The 22805-nt window shown below is 40.6% G+C and overlaps 1 protein-coding gene across 1 annotated transcript in view; it reads right to left on the reverse strand.

The window, feature by feature from the left end:
- The window catches only part of Wee2 (WEE2 oocyte meiosis inhibiting kinase), a 32859-nt gene that overhangs the window by 910 nt on the left and 9144 nt on the right, over nucleotides 1-22805 (reverse strand). The window contains 9 exon segments of the mRNA XM_057793612.1: nucleotides 1597-1739; nucleotides 3347-3517; nucleotides 4393-4478; nucleotides 4594-4701; nucleotides 5541-5687; nucleotides 9949-10067; nucleotides 12102-12271; nucleotides 15318-15369; nucleotides 17753-17940. Of these exon segments, the coding sequence (XP_057649595.1) occupies nucleotides 1597-1739; nucleotides 3347-3517; nucleotides 4393-4478; nucleotides 4594-4701; nucleotides 5541-5687; nucleotides 9949-10067; nucleotides 12102-12271; nucleotides 15318-15369; nucleotides 17753-17940 (1184 nt within the window).

Below are 22805 nucleotides of genomic sequence, written 5' to 3' on the forward strand. Positions count from 1 at the left end.
CATTTCTAATATTCTGTGTAGCACCACGAGCTGGCTTATCAGGAAAGATCTTAACCTGCATCTGTCTGGAGTGGGAGAATCATGGTGACTGCCTGACTCGGCTTTTTTCTCCCAGCATTCTGTTTAGTCTACTCCGCCTACCTAATTTTCTGTCCTATTAAAGGGCTAAGGCAGTCTCTTTATTTAACCAATGAAATTAACACAAAACTGAAGACTCTCCCCCATCACTGATACACATATAGCAGATGTATACATATATATATACTATATATATATAATATATATTCAGTGGCTGTTTTCACTCAACGAAGACAGGATTGAATCATTACAGGAGAAATCATACATACTAGAAACCTTGAACCATTTAATATCTAGTCCTTTATAGAACAAGTTTACCACCCTTTGGTCTAGACCAGCAGTTCTCAACCCATGGGTCATAACACCTTTGGGGGTCGAATGACCCTTTCATAGGGGTCGCTTAAGACCGTAGGTAAACACAGATATTTAATTACAATTTATAAAGGTAGCAAAATTACAGTTATGAAGTAGCAATGAAAATAATTCTATGGGTGGGGTCAACACCACATGAGGAATTGTATTGAAGGGTCACAAGCATTAGGAAGGTTGAGACTCACTGATCTAGACAGTTTCAAGGTACCATCTGCCCCATCTCTGTGGTTTCTATGATCATTTATACTGAAGAATGACAGACACTTGTACCTCCAACTGAGCCTCACAGAGTACTACACACACCTTCAAGAAATTGTCATGCTTCCGAGCATCATATTTGGGTATTTTGTAGTTTATTATCTAAAACAAAAACTCAAAAAGAGCAATGAGTATGAAGTGGTTTAGGAGTGGCTGTTTAAGTTTTCAAGCTAATCTTCCAAGAGGGACTTTGTAGCTAAAGAAAGTTGGACTTCTAAGCAATTTTCAAATAGGGACCATATTTCATTTTCCTCTTTTTCTTCAATAGTGCACATATGATGCAAAAATCAACTGAGAATTCCTTCAAAATTCTACTTAAATGCCATTGCATGACCTCTTCCAGCCACACCCAAATTAATTCCCATTTGTTTGATGAGGGAATAAATTAATAAACGATAACAGGCCTATGTCAACCAAGGGTCAGATTGTCTTCTTTGCTCTGAAAAACATATAATTCTCTAAATATGTTATCACGATCCAATGTCTGCCTTCTGTCCCTGCAGCTTGGTACTTTCTAAAGAGGTCTCTACTCACTTAAGATCCTCAAACAAGCCTCTACTAAACTAAGATTATCCTGGGTGTTCACCTAACAGTTCCTTTGATACCTGCTGTCCCTCAGAGTCCAAGAACTCCCTTGTAACTGGTCTTTCCTTGCAATTCTTTTTCTTGCTTCCTTTGCATTACCTGGGATTCTCTCAAGTTGCCTAGACACAGGGCTACAGAGCCATACACCATAAAACATAGACACTGCCAGGTTTCTTGTGGGCAGAGCGTATGTCTTATGATGTAGAATGTGCATAGACTTGGATCCATTGACACACCCTGGTCCAGTCAGATCACTGTGAGTTGCTCCCACAGACCCTTTCTTGGTTTCAAGAACCAGCGTACCTTTCCAGTATGGCTACCTTGGACTTCTCCAAGTCGAGTTGCTTCTGGAGTTCATCTGTCCTTTCCGGGAAGGGCCAAAGAATTTGACTTCTGGTCAGTGCTGCTGCGGAAGGTCTCTGCTGTGGATCAGGGTGGATCATGCTCTGAAGATAGATTTAGGAGCATGGAAAGAAACAGAAGTTTCGATAGTGGCATCATCACCCCATTCAAGCCAACTTCAGTTCAACATCTACTGCTGGGTCTTGTGAAACTGCTTTTCCTCAGTGAAAACTTGTTCTGCCTTCAGCAGAAGGATCACCCATGTCTAGTAAAACCATTTGTCTATACTTAGGACTTGGATTTAATGGTTGTGTTTGAGAGCTAGCTGGTTTGCTGATTTGCTAGTCTAATATTTTAATTATAAAGGGGAAAACTGGAGCTATATCCAAGTTATAGGAAAGGCCAAGACCAAGACCCAGTTCTCCCAACTCAGTTCAGTTCCCTTTCCACTACACTGTACTCCTTTGTCTCTTAGTGACTCTGAAAGATCACTTACCTCAAGGCAGACAGCATCTGTAGCCTAAGATGAAGTGAATATTATAGCATCACCATGTGATTAATAGATCAGCATCTCTCTGTGTGTCACTAATAGTGTCAAAGGATGACAAATACACTGGACTTTCCGTAACCTTCCACTTGGATCCAAGTTCAGGGCAAACACCACCATCCACTCTATAACTGTCCTACAGTTTATTTTATCTGAAACCAGGATAATGCTCTCCTCTTCCCGGGGATGTTGTGAGGGTTAAGTCAATTAGCATAAAGTATACAGTATACGTAGCACAGCGCTAACATTTTGATACCCAGTAAATGTGAACTAGATATGATTCATTTACATGCATAATATATAAGTGTATATATACATATATGAATGAATGATTAGGCAATGAACAAAAGAACAAGGGAAAGGTGTTCCTCTTTCCAGGACAGAAAAATGAAAGTAGAAGGAAGAATCAGTAACTACATTTGAAATTTGCAGGTAAAAATGTAGCTCTAATGTTTAAGGAAGCAGGTATTTCTAAAGCAATGTTAGGGACTTTAACCAACCTTGTTTTCTACCCATGATTTTTTGAGGGGGTGACCCTAAATCTTCCTGGTCATATAAGGTTGTTGGGGTGTGTTTTTGGTACTGCTTTGTTTTGTTTTGTAGCTGTCTTTGTTTCAATATAATATTCCCCTTTATTATCGTTATGCATACTTATGTAGAAAAACAAATCACAGGTTTGTTTAATTGACATCATGCCTTTTCCCCAGTAGCTCAAGTAAGTGCTATTGTCAATTACCAAAACAGTGCTTATAGTTTTAAAGGTCCTCATGAAATGATTCTTTTAGAAACTTCTGTCATAACTGACCGTTGACAACAGTGCAAACCTGATGTTGGAAGGGAAAGACAAGGTTTGAATTTAGAATGACCAATTATCAACAAAATATAAGAGCCCCTCTAAGCTTGAGTTTCCTCAGCTGCAGAAAGATGTGCCACCTGCCATTTTATGAGGTTACTAGGAAGAACAAATAAAAAGTAACTGCATGAGGGTATTGTAGAAGTTGTTTCCTTAAGAAGTTCCAATCTGTCCTACTTCCTACTTCCTTCCTCCTGTTCACATGACCCTAACTAAATTCGTATTGACCTAACCCACCTCCACCACCACCACACTTGTCATCTCATTTAAAATAAATATGTCTCATCTTCAATTCATCTCATGAGGTTCACCTTGAGTAGACCATAAAAGTCATCTGAGAGCTCCTGGGCAACGTCTGGAAAGTTCCCCTTGCGGATATGATGCCACATGTCCCCATTACTGGGTAATGACTCTGCTCCTGCAGCCATTGCAATTGTTAACCCCAAGGCAAATATGTCTCCTTTGGGAAGGTGTTGATAATTCTACAAAACAGAAGACAGGGAGACCAGTTAGTCTGCCAAGTAGGTTGAGTCTAAAATGTGACTAGAAGAGGTCTAATTACACGTAAGCTCACAATACTATGGCACAGTTACATGTACTGAAGTTGATAGTTTATACCTAAGAAGCTAAAGAGAACATAAACAAACCTTAGTAATATTGCTATGCCCTGAAAGCCTAGGGTAGAATCTCAGCATCGTTTTGTTCTGTCAGATTCACTCAGGCTTAATTGATTGATGATAATAATGATGATAACTGATCACAAGAAAACGTTTTTTTCCCCTGAGTATTAACCTCGAAGGAAGTTATAGTCTTGCTGGGTCAGACTTCACAGGAATTCTAGAAGATGAATAATGACTAACTGCCATTTTAGTGATCAGAGCTGATGGGTTATCAAGACAGTAACAACATGATAAAGACAAGATGACCATCAAGGTAGGGTTTCCTTTCGCCTATGCAACCCACTAGACTAAGAATTCTAGAAGTACTAGAAATGGTGAGGGACCTTTAGAAGGAACTGTGTAACTATTGATTCATTGTTGATGAGATAGCATTCCTGTGCTTTGGGGGAAGTTCTTTACGGTATTTGGTCTCTGTTCTTGATGGAGAAGAGACTGTTGAGTTTGAATTACAAATATCTACTCTTCATTTGGCGCATCATGAGCCTTCATCTGAGAGTCAGAAGGTTGAAATGAATTATAAGATTCATTGCACATCTCTAGTCCCAGCTATCGGGGAAGCTAAGACCAGATGGCCACAAGTTTGCAGCAGCCATATGGACAACATACCAAGATTCCATGTCAAAAAATTAAAAAGTGGAAAAGAAAGTGATTTCCACTCCCATTTTCCTAATGCAAACCTCTTGCAAGATCTCCTTAGCCAGGAAGCGAATATCTCCTTCTTCCACTTTCGGGTTGCTGATCGATGTCACATGACCCAGGTCACCTTTTCAAAACAGAAAGAGGGTGTTTTAAAGAACATGGCTCTCTTGGAGATGGAGTAAATGTACTCATCAGCTTATTTATAAAGGACTGTGCTGACGGGATAGAAACAGACTCACCAATTTTATACATCACACTGGCAGAGAGAAACCAGTCAGCCTCATTTTCAGCCTCTTCTGGACCTACAGGAGAGTCACTCTGCGACTTATTACAAATGAAGATGTTACCTGAAAAAAAAAAAAAACAAAACGGGGTAGACATAAGTAATAATTTCTGAGCTCCCACCTGACAGAGCCTTTCAAGGCCATGATCTTGCAGTTTCCCTCCTCTGGTGTTGTTGTAGAGTGATTATTCATTTTTGAATGTTACATTTTTCTATGGTGTGTGTGTGTGTGTGTGTGTGTGTGTGTGTGTGTGTGTGTGTGTGTGTGATGTGTGTGATATTCTCTCTCCCTATCTCTGTCTCATTGTATAGCTCTGGCTAGCCTGGAACTCATTATGTAGATCAGGCTGGACTTGGACACAGAGATCAGCTTACATCTACCTCCTGCGTACACATGTAATCTCTTTCCTCACAGCAGAACAGCCAGTGATGGATAAGACCTCTCTAAGCTGAACTGACTCAAATAGTCCCCATCCTCATGGTTACATGTCATTTCAAACTAAAGCCCACAAAATAACTTCTGCTTAGCTGTCACACTGAAAAGTGACAAACACATTCATTCCGTTCACTCTGATCAGGGCTGACTTAGAGACAATATGGTATTAGTTACAAACAATGAGAATGTAGCTGACACACTCTCAGTTTTCTATGTGGTCAATTAAACATCTAGTTTTATATTTTGATCTATATGAGAAAGTGTCTTTTCCCCTTGGGTCCCCTGTCTTAATAAGAAGATGGCTGAAGATATTTCACTGAGTTTGTTATGGGAAGCGAATGGAAGAAAATAATTCTTCTAGACAACACTATCTTTGAGGTTGAAGGTACACAGGTGCACATTTTCACGATAGTTCATAAAAGACAAAATACAGAAGGAATATGGACAGAAAAAAAAAGGATACTGACTGGGTTTGATGTCCAGGTGCACCATGCCAAAACTGTGGATGTACTTAAGTCCCAAGGAAACCTGTAGAAGGAGGTCTTTGAGTTTGGCCTCGTGGAAGTGGCTACCAGACTTGGCGTTTTCGGATATCACAGCTTGCAAGCTCCCACCTGGGCAGGAATTGTGGCAAACAACCGGGCAGATGAAGAAAACAGATGTGAGTCTCACAGGTGGAAATGACATAGAAAATGATCATGAGAGATTTGACCAATCTCAGTTCCTAGTTAATGTAAAGCTCCCCACAACGGAGCCAGAGATGTTAGGATTTCAGGACTTTGAAAGAAGAAAATGAGATTCTAGTTTCTCAGTATGTGGCTAGATATATAATATGTAGCTCCCTGTGTCAGGTATGACAACTAACATTTTAAGAGAGGTACCTAATTATTAACCATAGGACAATCAAGCCAACTTGGGTAGTTACTATTGGTGTTTATAATCAGCCCCATGTCACTGTCAGGCTGGTCATTATAGAGCATTAGTAATTTTACTGTGACCCCTGTTCCGTGAATGATAGATGATAAAGTTAGAAGTTTAATGGTTGTGACTCAAAGAAAATTTAAAAACTCCATATATACCCAAATCCTGTTCGAGCCCCAGTGTTTATACATCGACTGTAGACTATCTTGACTTTTCTTTGTCATCAATAAGATGTAAGTCCCGAGCTCTTGCCACCCCTGGACTTAGACAGTCCACCCTAAGGTGTTAAGATGTCTCTGAACACTTTATTCAATGAATTAGAGTTCATGGACAAGAGGTCTTCAAATTCAAGTCATGGCTCCTACCAGCAGGTACAAAGCCTAGAGTCCTATCTAAAAGTAGGGTCTAAAAGAGCAGCGTTAAGGATGTCTGTGCTTAAAAGTATTCCATGTAAACATTAAAGGCCAATTTGTCATGCTAAAATGAGTACATTCAGTAAGAAAAATCCACCCTTTTCAACACATACGAGATGATAAAAGGTTACTTCTCCAGGAATCTTAGAAGAAGGATTTACATAAGGAAGACAAATATTTTCAATTTTGCTAAAAGTGAAGTTACTGTGAAACTGGATTTGTAGGTGAGGTTAGTACACGCCAACAAGGAGGGGCTGCAACCAGGAGACTTGTATTGGCCACAGCCAGCCTGGTCATTCCTAAGTGGCAAGAACCACATCTCACTCACACTGCTCTTGCTGAGTGAGACTGGAGTATGATGCATTAGATGAATTAGATGTTTACCTTGGCCATAGAGAAAGCAGGTAAGTTAAGGACCTCTGTCAGAACACAGCCCAAGAATGGAGTCCCGTGAGAACTCTGAGCAATTGGGAGAAAACTCCAAGAAAACAAGAGTCTTGGGACCTAAGTTTCTTCAAAACACAGAACTGTTCTTGGAGTGTGTTTCCACGCTCCTCCCAGGTGCAGTAGATAGGAGTGAGTTCACCTCGGCTGCTGTTGCACATGTTCATTGTGGGAAAACGTGCTTCTGCCATGTGCAGCTTGTCTTTGTGATTGTAAATCAAAAACACTTGACCCCTTGGCAGAAGGAACATCTTTAAAAGGTATGTGTTTTCCTCTGTGCTAGCAGGGCCTAAACATACCACAACAAAGAGCATATAACTTCTAACAATGAAATGTAAAAAGCCGGTTAACAATGCAATGGAATATTTCATTCAGACCTACATATCCTCACTGTATCCTTTTATAGTGCTGTTGATATTACTGATAATGTTCTACTGACAGGGTTGTTGCTTGTTTGTTCAGTGGGAAAATACAACCATTTATGACATTCTAAGGTGGATGCTAGCCCTGATGTGTCATCTTCTTCTAACAAATAGGACCAAGAGTTGGCTTTATGGAATTTCAATGGCAGAAGATTCACATACACAAATATTGTCATTACAAAGAGATAAATAGTCTAACCCAAAATTAGTTGAAATTCTGGGAGCTATTGGAGAACTTTTAGTTGTCTAGGCTCTTCCAGGCGTGACTTTCAAGGTATCTTGACAAGAGTCAAGGAGGAGAGGCCATCTGATTGGTTCAGGCTTAAGAGGGAAAACTGTGTGACAGTGGGTCTCTAATAATAGTCATCTAATATGTATTTGTAAGACTCTAAATCACTTACAGTATCATCTAAATTAAAATCACAACCATACAGCTGGGCAGTGGTGGCGCAGGCCTTTAATCCCAGCACTCAGGAGGCAGAGGCAGGCGGATCTCTGTAAGTTCGAGGCCAGCCTGGTCTACAGAGTGAGTTCCAGGACAGGCTCCAAAGCTACACAGAGAAACCCTGTCTCAAAAAAAAAAAAAAACCATGACTGTACGTGCCCGAGTCGGACTACTAGTCCTAGGCTGGGAGATGAGCAATGAAATGGGAAGACATGGGAAGAAAAGAAGGAAGGAAAAGTAGAGGGTGGAGCCTTGGAGGAGGAGGAATGAGGTCTTGGAAAAGTTCCATCTATAGAATTACAAATTGCAAAATCAGTTAAACATCACTGACTGAGCACTCTGCGAAGGTAGTGGGGTCAGTGTGGTGAACCTATTCCCTGCAACCTGTCACCTACCACTTCTAACCTGAAAGCCACCGATCGGTTTTTAAAGGCCTGGATAGTACTGTTACCTTTTGTCTTGCTGATACTATTTCCTACCACAGGATCACCCATATTGGGTTTCCTACTGTCTGTTAGGTCAGACCCACACTCTGCTCTTTGCCTTTAGCCCGCCTGATGTTCCAACAACTGGAAACCTTCCCTCTGATTTCCTAAGCTCGTTCTTCTGAAAGGTCTAACTCAAGCCTTGCCTCCTTTATGAAATCGGATGCTGCTCTATTTTTATTACGCATCAGGTATTGACTCCGCTAATATCTCGCCTGTGCTATTGTCAATTCTCAAATGACTTCTGTAATAAATATTATCATCCATTTATGCCATTTTGAATGGCATCCCAGTAATTAATTATACAGGCAGTGAGCATCAGGGTTGGGCTGTAAACCAAGGTCTTCTCAACTTTACTATGTAGGCCCCTTTCAGTGTCCTGTCATATTTCCCTGACTGCTTCTTTACCCATGACTGTACCAGACAGCTTTGTTCCCGATTGTCTGTTATGGCACCTGAAAGGATTTATCAAACCTTCACAGTCTCGAGTATTTCTCTATCTAGAGTTTAGTAGAGTGTCAGACTTAGGGAAGGCATTCAAATGCCAAAACAAAGTAAAAGATGATAATAGAAGCAACCTCCCATCTCAAGATTTCTGGAACTTTTTCATTGACTCTACAGCATATTAACATTTTACTCTGTTAGTTAATCTTTCTTACTTCATACTCTGTGCTAATAGCAAAAAATTATGGAAAGCAAACCGGTTTTCCTTCTAGAAAAAGGGGAGGAGAAAAAAGCAGGGAGCTTCAGGTTTTAATATGAGGGAGTTGGGAAGAAAAGGTGATTAAGAAAAGTCTTAATCATAAGCATAAAGAAAGGTTGCACCTCCCTAAGGACTATTAGAGCAAAAGGAGGGGGTGTGGTGAATTTAGAAGTGTGGGGAGGGGGAGACGTGCAAAGACCACAGCTTAAGGCTGGAGCATCTTTTCTATAAAGGAAATGATTAAAGAAATGCCAGGTAGTTGTTTTGCAATATGTGTGTGCCATTCTTTGGCCTTTCACAACAGGATTTGCTCACTAACTTAGTTTTCTGATAGAGAAGCTTTGTTACCCATCATTATACTCCAAGGCCAGGCTGGATGACTATACCTGGGGCCTTCAGGGTGCAATGAAAATACCGGAAGACAGACATTGAAACACTCAGGGTGGCTGTGGGAAGGAGGATTTTCAAATATTCTATGGTCAGAGTATGTACTGTTACCCCTAAAATTATAATGGATGTTACTCAGCTTATGAAAAATACACCTGGAAACACCAAACTGGGTCACAGCACATCCCATTACCTGGGCTGTGGTGAGAACAAGTGAGCTCAAAGGTTTGGAGCAGCAACATCGTGAAAGACTCCTAGACTCAGAAATCCCTAGAAAACTGGGTGAGACACTGAAATTCTTACCAAACCAATTATAACTAGGACCTTTATTCTAACCTTCCCCCAAATGGTATGGTTTATACCTTTCCAGTGCCTGACAGATGATGGTAACAGAATTGTTTAAGCTAGTATGGTAGCATTTTTTTCCAGTATAAGATAAACTATGAAGGGATTAATAGTATTTTTATATTAGATATACTGGCTTTGCATGACACAAGGCACACACACTCCACCTCCATTCTTATACTGCTTTCAAGAAAGCACAAGCATCTTTGGTGTGACTCCAGTATGTAAAAGCTTAAACTGTGAGGAGGCAGATTTATTTCCAGAATTTTAAAAAGTGTATCCCTTCCTGTGTATTAGTCCACATTCTTACCATTACAGTATTCATTCTGAATGATCATGTGATCGTCTTCTGTCCATGAAGAATAGTAGCGTACCACATGGGGGTGATGGCCAAGCACGGCATGAGCATAGACTTCATGCAAATCCATACTCCCAAGGGAAAGAGAAGCATTTAGAAAAGTTAATTGAGATAATATAGATTCAAAGATTTTGACAATAATTTATTTTTATTTTATATGCATTGATATTTTGCCTACATGTATGTCTGTGTGAGGGGGCTGGGTCCTCTAGAACTGAAGCTACAGACAGTTGTGAGCTGCCATGTGGGTGATGGAAATTGAACCCAGGTCCTCCGGAAGAGCAGTCAGTTCACTTAACCACTGAACCAACTCTCCAGCCCAGATTAAAAGATTTTTAAGGGAAACATAGGAGACATTAAAAATAACAAAATATTTTTGCAGGGCCTGCTGCATGCTTAGTATTTTATCTATTCAGCCTTTATAGATTCTTGGTAAGATACACTGAAAACCATGATTAGAGTAAGTGACTAAGGTGAAACTGTTAATAGTAGACCTTAGAGCAGAACTGTGGTCCACCTGGTGCCATAGTCCATGCTTTATTCATTGAACGTGCCACATACAGAGGTGCCATCTGTGCTTACTTTCCCAAGAGCAGGTGTGCCTGGGTCTTAATTTCACTGTATCACAGTGCACATTGTAGCTTGCTATGCCTGTTAATAGGCACTACAAGCAGGCCATCACACACTTATTGTGGACGTTCTGACGGGTCTGTCTTCTTCATGAAGGCTAGGTAGTCATTAGAGTCATGGTCAAACCCAGCCAATCTGATGAGCTACAGGGGAAAGTTTTGGGAGAAATATGCATTGTACAAAAAAGAAAAGCAAATTCTGTCCTTGATCGACATCAATATTAAAACAAAAGCCTGTAATATCTGGCTCCACATGGTCAGTATGGATGAAAGAAGCTCACAAAAGCATCAACTCAATCTGAAAGTTTTTTTTCCTTATGATCATAGGAAAAATGAAAAGTTAGTTCTGGGAGTTAAATATAAGCATTGCTAATAGCTTTCCTTTGCATACAGTATCAAACTTCACTACTGAATTTATTGTTAGTATGTGTACTGGTTAGTTTATTGTCAACTTGCTACAAATTGGAGCCACCTAGGAAAAAGGAATATCAGTTGAGGAATTATATAAATTATATGAGCCTATAGCCATGTCTATGAAAGATTGTTTTTGCTTGATATTTGGTGTAAGGGCCCAGCCCACTGTAGGAGGTACCAATTTTAGGCAAGTATAAAAAAAGCAGGCTGAGTTGGGCGGTAGTGGCACATGCCTTTAATCCCAGCACTTGGGAGGCAGAGGAAGGTGGATCTCTATGAGTTCAAGGCCAGCCTGGTCTACAAAGTGAGTTCCAGGACGTTCAAGACTATTTCACAGAGAAACCCTGTCAGAGAGAGAGAGAGAAAGAGAACCAGGAAGCAGTGTGCCTCCGTAGTTTTCATCTCTACTCCTGTTCAGACAGTTTTTGCCCTGACTTCCTCCCATGGTGAATTGTGACCCAGAAGCATAAACTGAAATAAACCTTTTCCTCCTCCACAACTTGCTTTTAGTCAGTGTTTATCACAGCTGCAAAAGTTAAACTAGAAGAGTACAAAGTAGAGATAAATCACTGATAACATTTCCTATCTGACAGTATTTCAGAGGAACGTAAGTAGGTACCAGGAAACCGTTCCAAAACTCAATTCATTAGAATGACAGTAAGACCAAGACCGGTAGACAGAAAATCCAACAAATTGAAACAACAATGGCATGCATGGGCTAGTGCATGCTTTTCATCCCAGGAGAGGCAGGCAGATCTCTAAGTTCAAGGTCAGCCCGCTCTACCTAGGGTTCTAGGCTAGCCAGAGTTATATGGTGAGAGCCTATAATTACAAACAATAATATGATCTGAAGTTATCAAGTTCTGTTTTAGGAAGTGCCGCTGGTGTTCTGGTCAATTCAGTAAAGCGATGAACATAAAATGACATCCAATGGTAGGGACAAATTTAAAATCAAGCAAATGGGGTATTTTCATTGATATTGGTGCTATTTTTGAAACTATAGAGAATCAATATAGTACGACACCCAAGTTTGTTCATCTAGTACTTTTCAAAGGTACTCACTCATTTGATGATCCCGAGATTGGACTTGAAGAACGCTTTATTGCATAAAGGCATCCATCCAGCCTCTTAATGCACTTGTAGACTGTACCAAATTCCCCAACCCCAATTTTTTCTACCTCCAAAAATTCCTTTTCATAGCGGGAAGCCATATCAGTTTCTCGTAGAATACTCTACAATATTTAAAAAGAGAGAGGTGATAAGTCTTCATATATACCATGAGCAATAAGACAGAGCTGTGTTACATTTCCAAAATGTAAATGCTTTTTAAAACGTGAGGCAAATGCAATGTGTTCTCTTTGCACTGGTAATCATGGTAGCAAAGAGTTTTGCCAATGGCTGGCCACACCGGTGTCCTTTGTAACCTTACATACAAGTCAGTACTGAGCCTAGTCAGTTTTAAATGTCCTTTCCTTTATCTAATCAGACCATTCTGTTCAGAGACAGTTTCTGAAGCCTAGCACAAACAATACCAAAAACTCCTCTTGATTCTCTACCTTTCTCAAGGCCTGGGTACTAAATTTCCACCTCAAGTTGAACAAATTTTCTTGTTTCAATTTATTTTCACAGAAGTTTTAATATGGGAAACAAAATTATCAAATGTATTAATCCATCACATGTGCTCAGCATTACCTCCCCCTAGTGGCCAACTGGTAATATCACTCATTTTCCAGCTAGTAAATCAACCAGGGAAATCAGTTTTCTGTCTGGAATGTGAAGTCTAGTATTATGATCAAAATCTCTACAACTACATGTGAATCTAATTTAAGATAATTTCTCTCTTCAACATCATCTTTTTCTTAATGTCCCAATTAGCATCTAACTTTAGCAAATTAAAAAGAAAAATCTCGACTTTACATAATCATTTTTGCATCCAATTCCCATCGGTTCTTATCTGCAAGACCTGTAATTTCCTTTGTCCATAGGCAACCCTAAACTCTGGTTCCTCCATGTCTGGATTTGCCTCCATCATCAGCTCTTTCCAAATCCTCTAGTAGCCAGGCGGTGGTGGCGCACGCCTTTAATCCCAGCACTCGGGAGGCAGAGGCAGGCGGATCTCTGTGAGTTCGAGACCAGCCTGGTCTACAAGAGCTAGTTCCAGGACAGGCTCCAAAACCACAGAGAAACCCTGTCTCGAAAAAAAAAAAAAAGCAAAAACCAAATCCTCTAGTAATAACAATTTTGCAGAAGGATTCTGCAGAATTAAAAGCCTAGTTGTTTCCCAAGAGAAAGTTGAACTCTGATAATAGACCCAAAGCTTTACTTCCAACTGACACTGAGTACTTTGGCTACTCCATAGCTACCAAACAGGCCAGCTTGATGTCCACACCACTGCCAGCCACTCAACCGCCCAAGTCACTCTCTTACACAGGACCCATTCCCCTGCTTTCAGAGAAATATGTTACTTTTCTTTTCCTAGAATTATCTTTGTACATATGTGTTCTATCATTTTGCTTTCCACAGGGATTATTTTTACTGCCCTTGCAGGCTTCAAATATATGCATACATTCACACACCACACATAGGTTCATATATTGGCTCATGCAGATCCAGGTATCTTTTTGCTTTATATTTATGTGTACATCATTTTGATATTTCAAATATTTTAGCTTCTCCTGGCCAGGGACTTTTGTATAGATATATTTTCTCCATTTATTGAATTACTTGGCATTCTATCAGAAGCTACTTAAAGACATAAAACAAATGAGGAATAAAATTCAAAGGAAAAAGCAATGAAGGCATGGGTGGGAAAAACTGAAAGCCTAAACCCAGAGATGTCTCTGTGGCAGTTACAATAGCCAAGTGCTGACATTTAAAAATAGTACATCTGGAGCTGGAGAGATGGCTCAGAGGTTAAGAGCGCTGCCTGCTCTTCCAAAGGTCTTGAGTTCAGTTCCCAGCAACCACATAGTGACTCCCAACCATCTGTAGTGAGATCTGGATCTGGTGCCTTCTTCTGGCCTGCAGGCACCAGGCACTGTATACATAATAAATAAATAAATCTTAAAAATAAAATACTACATCTGTCAGAGTGTGATATCCCAAACTTGCAATCTTAGCACTCGGGAGGCAGGAGGATCATAAATTCTAGGCCAGCTTGAGCTATGAGAAACCCCATGCCAAGGAAGAGAGGTAGTCATGGAAAGAGAAAAAGGGAAAGAATGGGGAGAATATTAACTTACTTATATGAGTAAGATTTGCTCAAGGAAAGTTTAGTAACTAGCAGTGAGAACAGCTGTGTGGTCTCTGCCATTCGGTGGCACCAGAATAACAGCTGTCACTGCAACACCCAACTGTGATTAACACGGGATGTGTGTAGCTGTCATATACATTTTTGAGTTTTGTACACTGAATACATGCTAAGAAGTATGTTTCCATGTGCTGCAAACACCTTAAGAGCAATTTCATATCCTACTGACTTTATATATATTTAACCTTGCCACTCCGCTATTACTGGGCGTTCCAGCGCCTTCCCCAGTTTTCAGCAACTACAATTCAGATGTGAGAAACATTTCAGAATCAAATGGTTATAATATTAATATGATAGGTTAGATTACCATATGTATATGATCACAAAAATGAACAAATAAGGATACATTCAACAGCTGAAATTTTACATATAAATTTCTGAACCAATGTCACTTTCTCCATTTCAATTTTTTAGTTTGACAAATAAAAGTAGCTTAATTTCTCATTCCTTCTCTACCCCACTATGAAAGGTTCCCCCAGATTAAAAGCAGAAATAGAAACTTTTTAAAGAATTATCCAATAACTTAGCAATGTACATATTAGCTACTGCTTGCGAACATAACAGCTGATTATCTAGAGGTAAATTATCCTGCCACACACACCACTAAAGCCATAAAATCTGTATGTGTGACAGAGAGAGGAAGGGGAAAACCGGGAAGGGTGGAAAGGATGACGGAAGATGAAAGGAAGAATAGGAGAAAGGGAGAGAAAGAAGGTATCAGGAGAGACAGGACAGGGTAGAGAAGACTGGGAATAGAGGGGTGGAGGAAAGAGGGAGGGGTAAGGAAAAGCTTGAGGAGGAAGAGAGAGGGAAAATGATGAGGAGGGAGGAAGGAGAAGAATGAGGAGAGGAAAGGGGAAGGAGAGGACGGAAGAAAAAGAGGAATCAAAAAGGACAGGCAGCGGAGTGAAGGGTAGAGACAGACTAAATAGGATGTTGTGACTGCTGGACCGAAAGGTCACACTCACCTTAGTAGGCAGCACCTGTTTTGATTTGCTTTCCCCTTCTTCCGCTTCCTCACTGAAAGGCAAAGGGTAGAGTAAGAGTGACTACTCACTGAGGCCGTGTTGGGACAAGTTCTGTGGCTGCAAGTTAATAAATTCCTCCCCTCTTCATGTTTGGGAGTAGAGATGACCCAGACATTTAATACTGGAGCCTAGGACAGGATAATGACAGCATTGGGAGAGACCATGAACGGCACCAGTTACGTGAGGATCTCAAGAGGGAAAGGGGCTTTCCCAGAAGATAATATGTAAGCTAAGCTAAGATTCCAAGAAGGAATGGGAACTGATGGAGGCAGGGAGTGGACGTTTAAGGACTACCACATGCTAAGACAGTGCCTTTCCACCTTCCTAAACTGCGACCATTTAGTGCAGTTCCTCATGCCGTGGTGACCCCAACCAGAGAATTATTTTCATTGCTACTTCATAATTGTACCTTTCTACTGTTGTGAAACATAATGTAAATATCTAATATGCAGGATATCTGATATGTAACCCCTGAGAGTCATTCAGTCCAAAGAGTTGAGACCCACGGGTTGAGAATCCCAGTGCTAAGACCTACAAGCAAGGGAGAACATCAAACAAAGGGTAGGTACTGTTTCCCCAAAGGAGCCAGACAAACCTGAGACATTAAATCACTCTGTGTTCCACAATTAGTGAGTGGAAGAGCTTGGATTTTAAACCGAGTCTAATCCCAAGGTGTTTTTTCTTCACAATCACGCATGCTCTCCTTCCAACACTGCCCCCCCGACCCAACTTTCTAATTCAGTACACAGATACATATTGCGTACCGCATAAATACGGTTTTGCCTAAGAGATCTTCAATTTGCAACAAATCATTTGTGAACATCCTTCTTTGTGTTAGCCATTTTCTGGGTCTATAGCAAGATGTCAGTGGACACTCCAGACAGCTTCTTTTAGAGAAATACAGGGGAGAGATTGCAAACAAATGGCACTATGTTCGTGAAATCAGCTGATGAACACGTGTAATTTAAACTTAATACTACACCCTGGCAACACAGTGGATATGGAAGAAAGCTATTCTCTCATGAGCAGTAAGAGATGTCACAAAAGAAATCAAACAAACAAAAAAGTAAAGAGATGTCAGGCAGTGGTGACGCATGCCTTTAATCCCAGCACTTGGGAAACAGAAGCAGGCAGATCTCTGGGAGTTCGAGGTTAGCCTGGTCTACAAGAGCTAGTTCCAGGACAGGCAGCAAAACCACAGAGAAACCCTGCCTGAAAAATTGAGAGAGAGAGAGAGAGAGAGAGAGAGAGAGAGAGAGAGAGAGAGAGAGACAGACAGGGAGAGAGACAGACAGAGAGAGAGACAGAGAGAGAAAGACAGAGAGAGAGAGAGAGAGAGAGAGAGAGTCAGAGAGAGAGTCACTCACTACACAGTATCATCACCACTTTCATCCAAATTATCTCTCTTCCTGCTGGCTTCACCGAGTGGGGAAAGGAGCATTAGGTGTTCTACAGAGCTCTGACAGTTAGCTCTTCGTTTATATTGCTGAGTATGTATGTTTCTACTTCATTTAAAATGAAGTATCAAAGAAAACTGGTAAAGCAGTATCCGCAAGTTAGCAAACCCAAAAGAGCAATGAGATGGCTCAGCAGGTTAAGGCACTTGCTAGCAAGCCTGATGACCTGAGTTCAAGCCCCAGGATCCACATGGTAGATGGATAGGACTGATTCCCTAAGTTGTCCTCTGACCTCCAGTCATGTGCTGGGGCATGTGCATTTTCTCCAACACACATGCACACACACACACACGAACACAATGAAGAAGGATAGGGAAGGAGAGAGAGATAGTTTAACCAAAATAATTATACCCCCCAAGTAACACACATAATCCTTATTTAGGTGACTTCTACTATTCTGAGGCATTGGGGGAATAGGGTACTTGGGCCGTCACTCATTAGCATCCCTGAAAGCAGCACTATCTTTTACCCTCTTCAGTTTTCCATCACCTACAGAGAAGTTCAAACAATTGCCCTGTAGCTCTTATCACCAATATCACCAGGTATCACAAGCCAAATTCAATGCTGCAATATACAGTTTGAAATATGAATGCCCTCCCAGTCATTAGCCTCATATTAACCAAAGGAAGTCCATCGAATTCAGGCCCTACCAACTCGGCTGTCTACTGTAAGTCAGATGCTAATGAGTGACAGCCCAAGTACCCTATTCCCCCAATGCCAGATTCCTGTCAAAAAGCTCCTTTCGGTACACGTCAGAATGGAAAGATGCCCAGGTTTCTGTGACCAACACTGACCTGCAGGGATGAGGGACACATACACAATACTTTGGTTTCATTCAAATAGAGAGCGCTTGCTCCTAACCTTATTCTAGCACTGTCCCAAAGGAGTTCACAGAAATTAAGAGAACTGTATACTTACTGGTAGCCTCTGGTTTTCCTTTTCTCATTTGATCGAAGGACTGATTTTCTATAGGACTCTGGAGTGAATGGGTTGATATTAACCAGAGACAAAGAGGTCTTCTCATCCATGAAGGGAGAAAGTGAGAGTCTCGCACGTTTAGCGCTTTGGGCAGAGAGGTTTCCTTTCGAAGTCATCTCACGTGGATTCTGAGGATGACAAAAGGCAAATCAGGATCGGGATTTAAAAAGTAAAAGAAAATTAGTGGTAGATGCTACATTAGATATTGATGGGTACAGAGATAAATTGGAGCTCCTGATGAATACATGGTTTGTTACTCAGTTCATCCGTGTCTTTTTAAGGGGCATATTTCATAGACTTCCTAAGTAAAAAGGAGAGTTCTTAAATTCACCTAAAAACACCACATAAAATTATAAGAACCCCATGAAATGAAATAAAGAGATTAAAAAGCAATCCACATGTATACATTCCTAAATATATAAATACAATCTGCTCAATCCTATAATGTTACTAGTATGTATATGATTTCAGGGTTGCTCACTTGGTATTCCCTAGAGAACACCACTTTTTCTACTCTCAGAATCTTTTAATTGCCTGTAGGTCTTTGTCTAGGGTAAGGAAAAAGAAGCCAGAGGCCATGAATTTGAGAAAGACAGAGCATGCAAGGGGAGAGTGGTATGGGGATATGGGGAGGAAAGGGAAAGGGGAAAATAATGCAACTATAATAATTTTTAAATGAAAGAAAAATGACTATAAAAATAAACAAAGGAAAAAAAGGGTCTTTATCTATTAAAAGAGTTTATCAGGAAGAATGGCAGCATTAACTCTGTGTGTTGCCTAAGCTTAGAAGGAGAAATGAAAGAACAGAAGAGTTATAAAGATTTTAAACTAAACACACCCTAACCAGCAGCATTTTACAGAGGTATAATTGAATATAAACAACCATATATGTGTGTGCACTCATGAGTGGCAGGCACTGTTGTAGATGTTTAAAAACATAAGGAGGTCTCTCTTCCCTTAGAGTATATATTCTAGAGAAGTTTAGTGGTGATAGTTCAAGGAATTAGTTCTAAGGATGAGTAACTATATCAGGAAATAGAAGATAACCACTCCAAATATTCAAGCAGATGATAAAGCCCTCTAGACAAGGATTTACACTTATGCTGAGCAGATTGTTATTAAACAACAGCAGCTCTAAAAATTATTTATAATCTAAAATAATTTCTTAAGAGTTTAGGGCTTTCATCCTGACACTGTTGGAGCCCCAAGACCCAGGATAGATCAGAGACCTAGGATTGAACCAAACATGACTAGAAAAGAGAGAGAGAGAGGGAGAGAGAGAGAGAGAGAGAGAGAGAGGAGAAAAAGAAAAGAAGAAAGAAAGAAAGAAAGAAAGAAAGAAAGAAAGAAAGAAAGAAAGAAAGAAAGAAAGAAAGAGGATATTCTGCTATACTCATAGATTGGTGTCTAGCCAGTTTTCATCAGAGGCTTCATCCAGCAGCTGATAAAAACAGATGCAGAGACCCACAGTCAAACATTCAGTGGAGATCAGGGAATCCTGTGGCAGAGTGGGAGGAACGATTTTAAAAGCCAGAGGGGTCAAAACCCATAGAATCGACTACCGGAGCTCGTAGGGGCTCAGAGAGACTGATGACAGCCAAGGAGCCTGCATGGGACTGACCTAGGCCCTCTACATATGTTACAGTGTACAGCATGGTGTTCTTGTGGGATTCCTAACAGTGGGACAGGAGCTGTCTTTAACTCTTTTCCCAGCTTTTGGGACCCTATTCCTCATATTGGGTTGCTTTGTCCAGGCTTAATGTGAGGGGAAGTGCCCAGGGTTATTGCAACTTGAGAAGCTATGTATGTTCGATATTCATGAGGTGCCTGTTCTTTTCTGAATAGAAATGGAGGAGGAGAGGAGTGGGGGGTCAGAGTTGGGGGAAGGCACTGGGAGGAGAGGAGGGAGGAAAACATTGGGATGTAAAAGTAATAATAACAAAAATCACTAAAAAGATTTCAGTGCTTTGATATGACTATAAACAGTCATCAATAAATAGAAGAATGAAGACTTGCCAATACAGCTGAACCTAGGCTTATCCTGAATTTGACCAATTTGCCAAGTTCAAAGACAAAGGATCCTGAAAGAACAGGATGTTATTAGATCTACGCGTCAGGATCGAGAGAATTCCCCCCCCCCACTGTATTTCTGCAAGCACACAATAGTATACATGTGGTCAAGATAGAACTCTACAGTATGCTTGTTGCACTTGGGATCCTACTATTTTGATCCTTTGACTTTTCAGTGTAACATCAGAAGCCAAACTACCTCTGATTTGTTAAATATGAGCTTTCCAAGATGATTAGACTTAATAGATACTCAATAAAAAAATGACATAAGCAGAAATGAAAGATATTATGAAACATACAGCTTAGCATAATTTTGTAGATGATAATAAACCAGTGGCATAGTCAAGGATTTTTTATAAGTGTCTTAATGTATCTTGGAGTTCACAGAGTGAATAATCTTATGACTGTGTTCAAAACCCACACTGAAAATGTCATTGTTTTCTAGTGAGTTTATCATAAAAAGGGACTATAGTTTCAAAATAAGCAAAACTGTAGTACATAATGCTATGTCCCCATTATCAGTGTAATCTTGGAAATAACCCAGAATTATACTAGACCATTCATCTAACAAATGTTCGTTTTATAATGCTAAGAAAAATGCATCTTTCACATGTGAAATGCAGCGTGTCCAAATCTGCAATGCTGCCCATAATTCTTCTGCCATATTTTAAGGAAAATAAAAAAAAAGTCTATGAAATTTTCAGATAAGAACAAGGAAAAAATCATACCATGGCCGATGACACTAGGATTTCTAGCTTGGAAATATGAAGACCAATAGAATTTGTGGTCACCAATAAAAGGAAAGATATTAATATTCATTCTTAAATAAAGCTTTGCCTGGAAGTAGAGCAGATTGCAAAGCAGAGAGAGAGGGTGTGTGCACTCCAGAGATTGTGGATAGATGTCTAATGACAACACTGGCCGATTAAGGGAGATGTGAGGGACAGCTACTTGACTTCTGAAGATCATGGTGAGAAGGCAGTCTCCTGTCAAGACAGCATTGGAGTGTTTGCAAGCTGCTAATTCAGAGGCCGACCAAGCCTCTGAGTCTTGAAATACGATGTTGCAATGTAGTCACCATCAGCTAATGTTTAACGTAATCAGCTGCGCCAACCTTACTCATACACTTTCTTCAGTGTTCTTCAGTGGTTCTGCTAAGAATCCCTTATGGAGAAGGAAATCACACCATGTCTGCCTGCACCTCTTAGGAAAAGCAGAAATATGCCTACCCTGCTTTCCTGTGCTTCAGCAGCAGTGTCTCTAGAAAGTACCTCGAGTTGGTACCCTGCTCTGTTCTCATCCTGATTTAAATGTACTGTAGGGAAGTGGGTATTTTCCCTATTGTATTTCCACCTAGCTTTCCAGGCTCTATTCTATACCTGTTCTTCATCTTGCCATGGTCCAAGTTCAATAGCACCTGTCTTCTCATAGCAGCACTCAGACATGTGACTGATTCCCAGCCATGGCTTCACTGGTCTCCTAAATGCCACATGGCTTCAGTTGTTTTCCATGTCCCACATAGCCAATTATTTATTCCACATATCTGTTTTATTCCTCCCCCAAACGTGTATATCCTCGCTGTCTCCCATCTTGATCCCAGGCTCTACCTATTTAATCAAGCAAGAGGCCTCGCCATTATCTTCCATTCCTCTTTTCCATGTAACACCCCACCAATTTATCACTAGTTCCTGAACTTCTCTCAACTCAAGCCCTGTTCACGCCTGTCCTAATTCTGGCCTTTTTCTGCTCTCAACGGAATCCATTGTGAATTATTCCCTGTGTCAAGACTTTTTCTCTGGTCTAGTCTACTTTGTGGACTAGAATACCCATACTCAAAACCATTGCATGGTTAATTCAACACTTTTAGGATAGACTGTTCATCTCTCCTACACAGAGACTACTGTTCCACTGAATAGCAAATGATTTTCCTTCCCCTCAGATACTCAGTGGATGCTTGAGGGTCTCCTTTCCCATCTCTACTTAGCAAACTCAAGTTCATTATCCGAGTCTGTTCTCAGGCAGTACTTCCTCTAGAAAACTGCCCTCACTGTTTTGAACCTTAATTCCAAATTTCTGTTCCTCAAACTCTGCCATTCTTCTACATCATGTCTTCTGGGTGTTTATTACTTCTTTAGTTGCTTATTAACTGGGGGAGGGGTACTCGTTAAAGAAAGTAAATGGTGTCTTCCAGCAGAGGGTCTGCTAATATAGAGCACATTGTGGGTGGTTTAATGAACGAAATATGTATGCTCATCCCACTGTCCTGCCTGCATATTCCCAAAGCCCAAATTCCCCATCACCCGTTGAAACACCACCAACTGTCAGTGCTGTTCCCTTGCTCCCTTGACCTTTTTGTCTTTCCTAATCATCCTACTGATAGTCAATTCTTCACAGAGAACTCTCAAAATACCACTCTGCTCATCTCCTGATGAACTGTAAGCTGGTTGAAAAGAGAGATTGTGTCCTGTGTTTATTACCCGCAGTGGTAATAAACAAAAAAGAAAACATAATCAGCTGGTCAGGACTGGAACACTGAAACACCTTCTGATGGACAGCAGAACAGATTTGATTGTCTGTAGTTCAATTATTTCCTAGTAGACACACTCTGGCCCTCAGCAGGCACCACAGAGGCCTGCTGGCAGTGACTGCCCTGAGCAGGATCACACAGGTTATAATGATCTGAAGTAGCTCCAGCTGAGCTGGCAGGAAGCCAAGCTAATATTCAGCCTCGGGAATCACACCATGTCATCAGAATCTCCTAGATGTAACCATCCCCAAGCCCCTGGCTTCAATAAATGAGCAATGTAATGTAGTGTAAATCAAAGAATATGTGATCTACAAGCAACCATTACTTACTTGCTGCCATTTTCAATTCTCAAACATGTTCTGCTTTCCCCAAGTATAATAGAGGTGCCAGCACTGC

Source organism: Chionomys nivalis, chromosome 1, assembly GCF_950005125.1.
Source record: "Chionomys nivalis chromosome 1, mChiNiv1.1, whole genome shotgun sequence".
NCBI classification, from domain to species: domain Eukaryota; kingdom Metazoa; phylum Chordata; class Mammalia; order Rodentia; family Cricetidae; genus Chionomys; species Chionomys nivalis.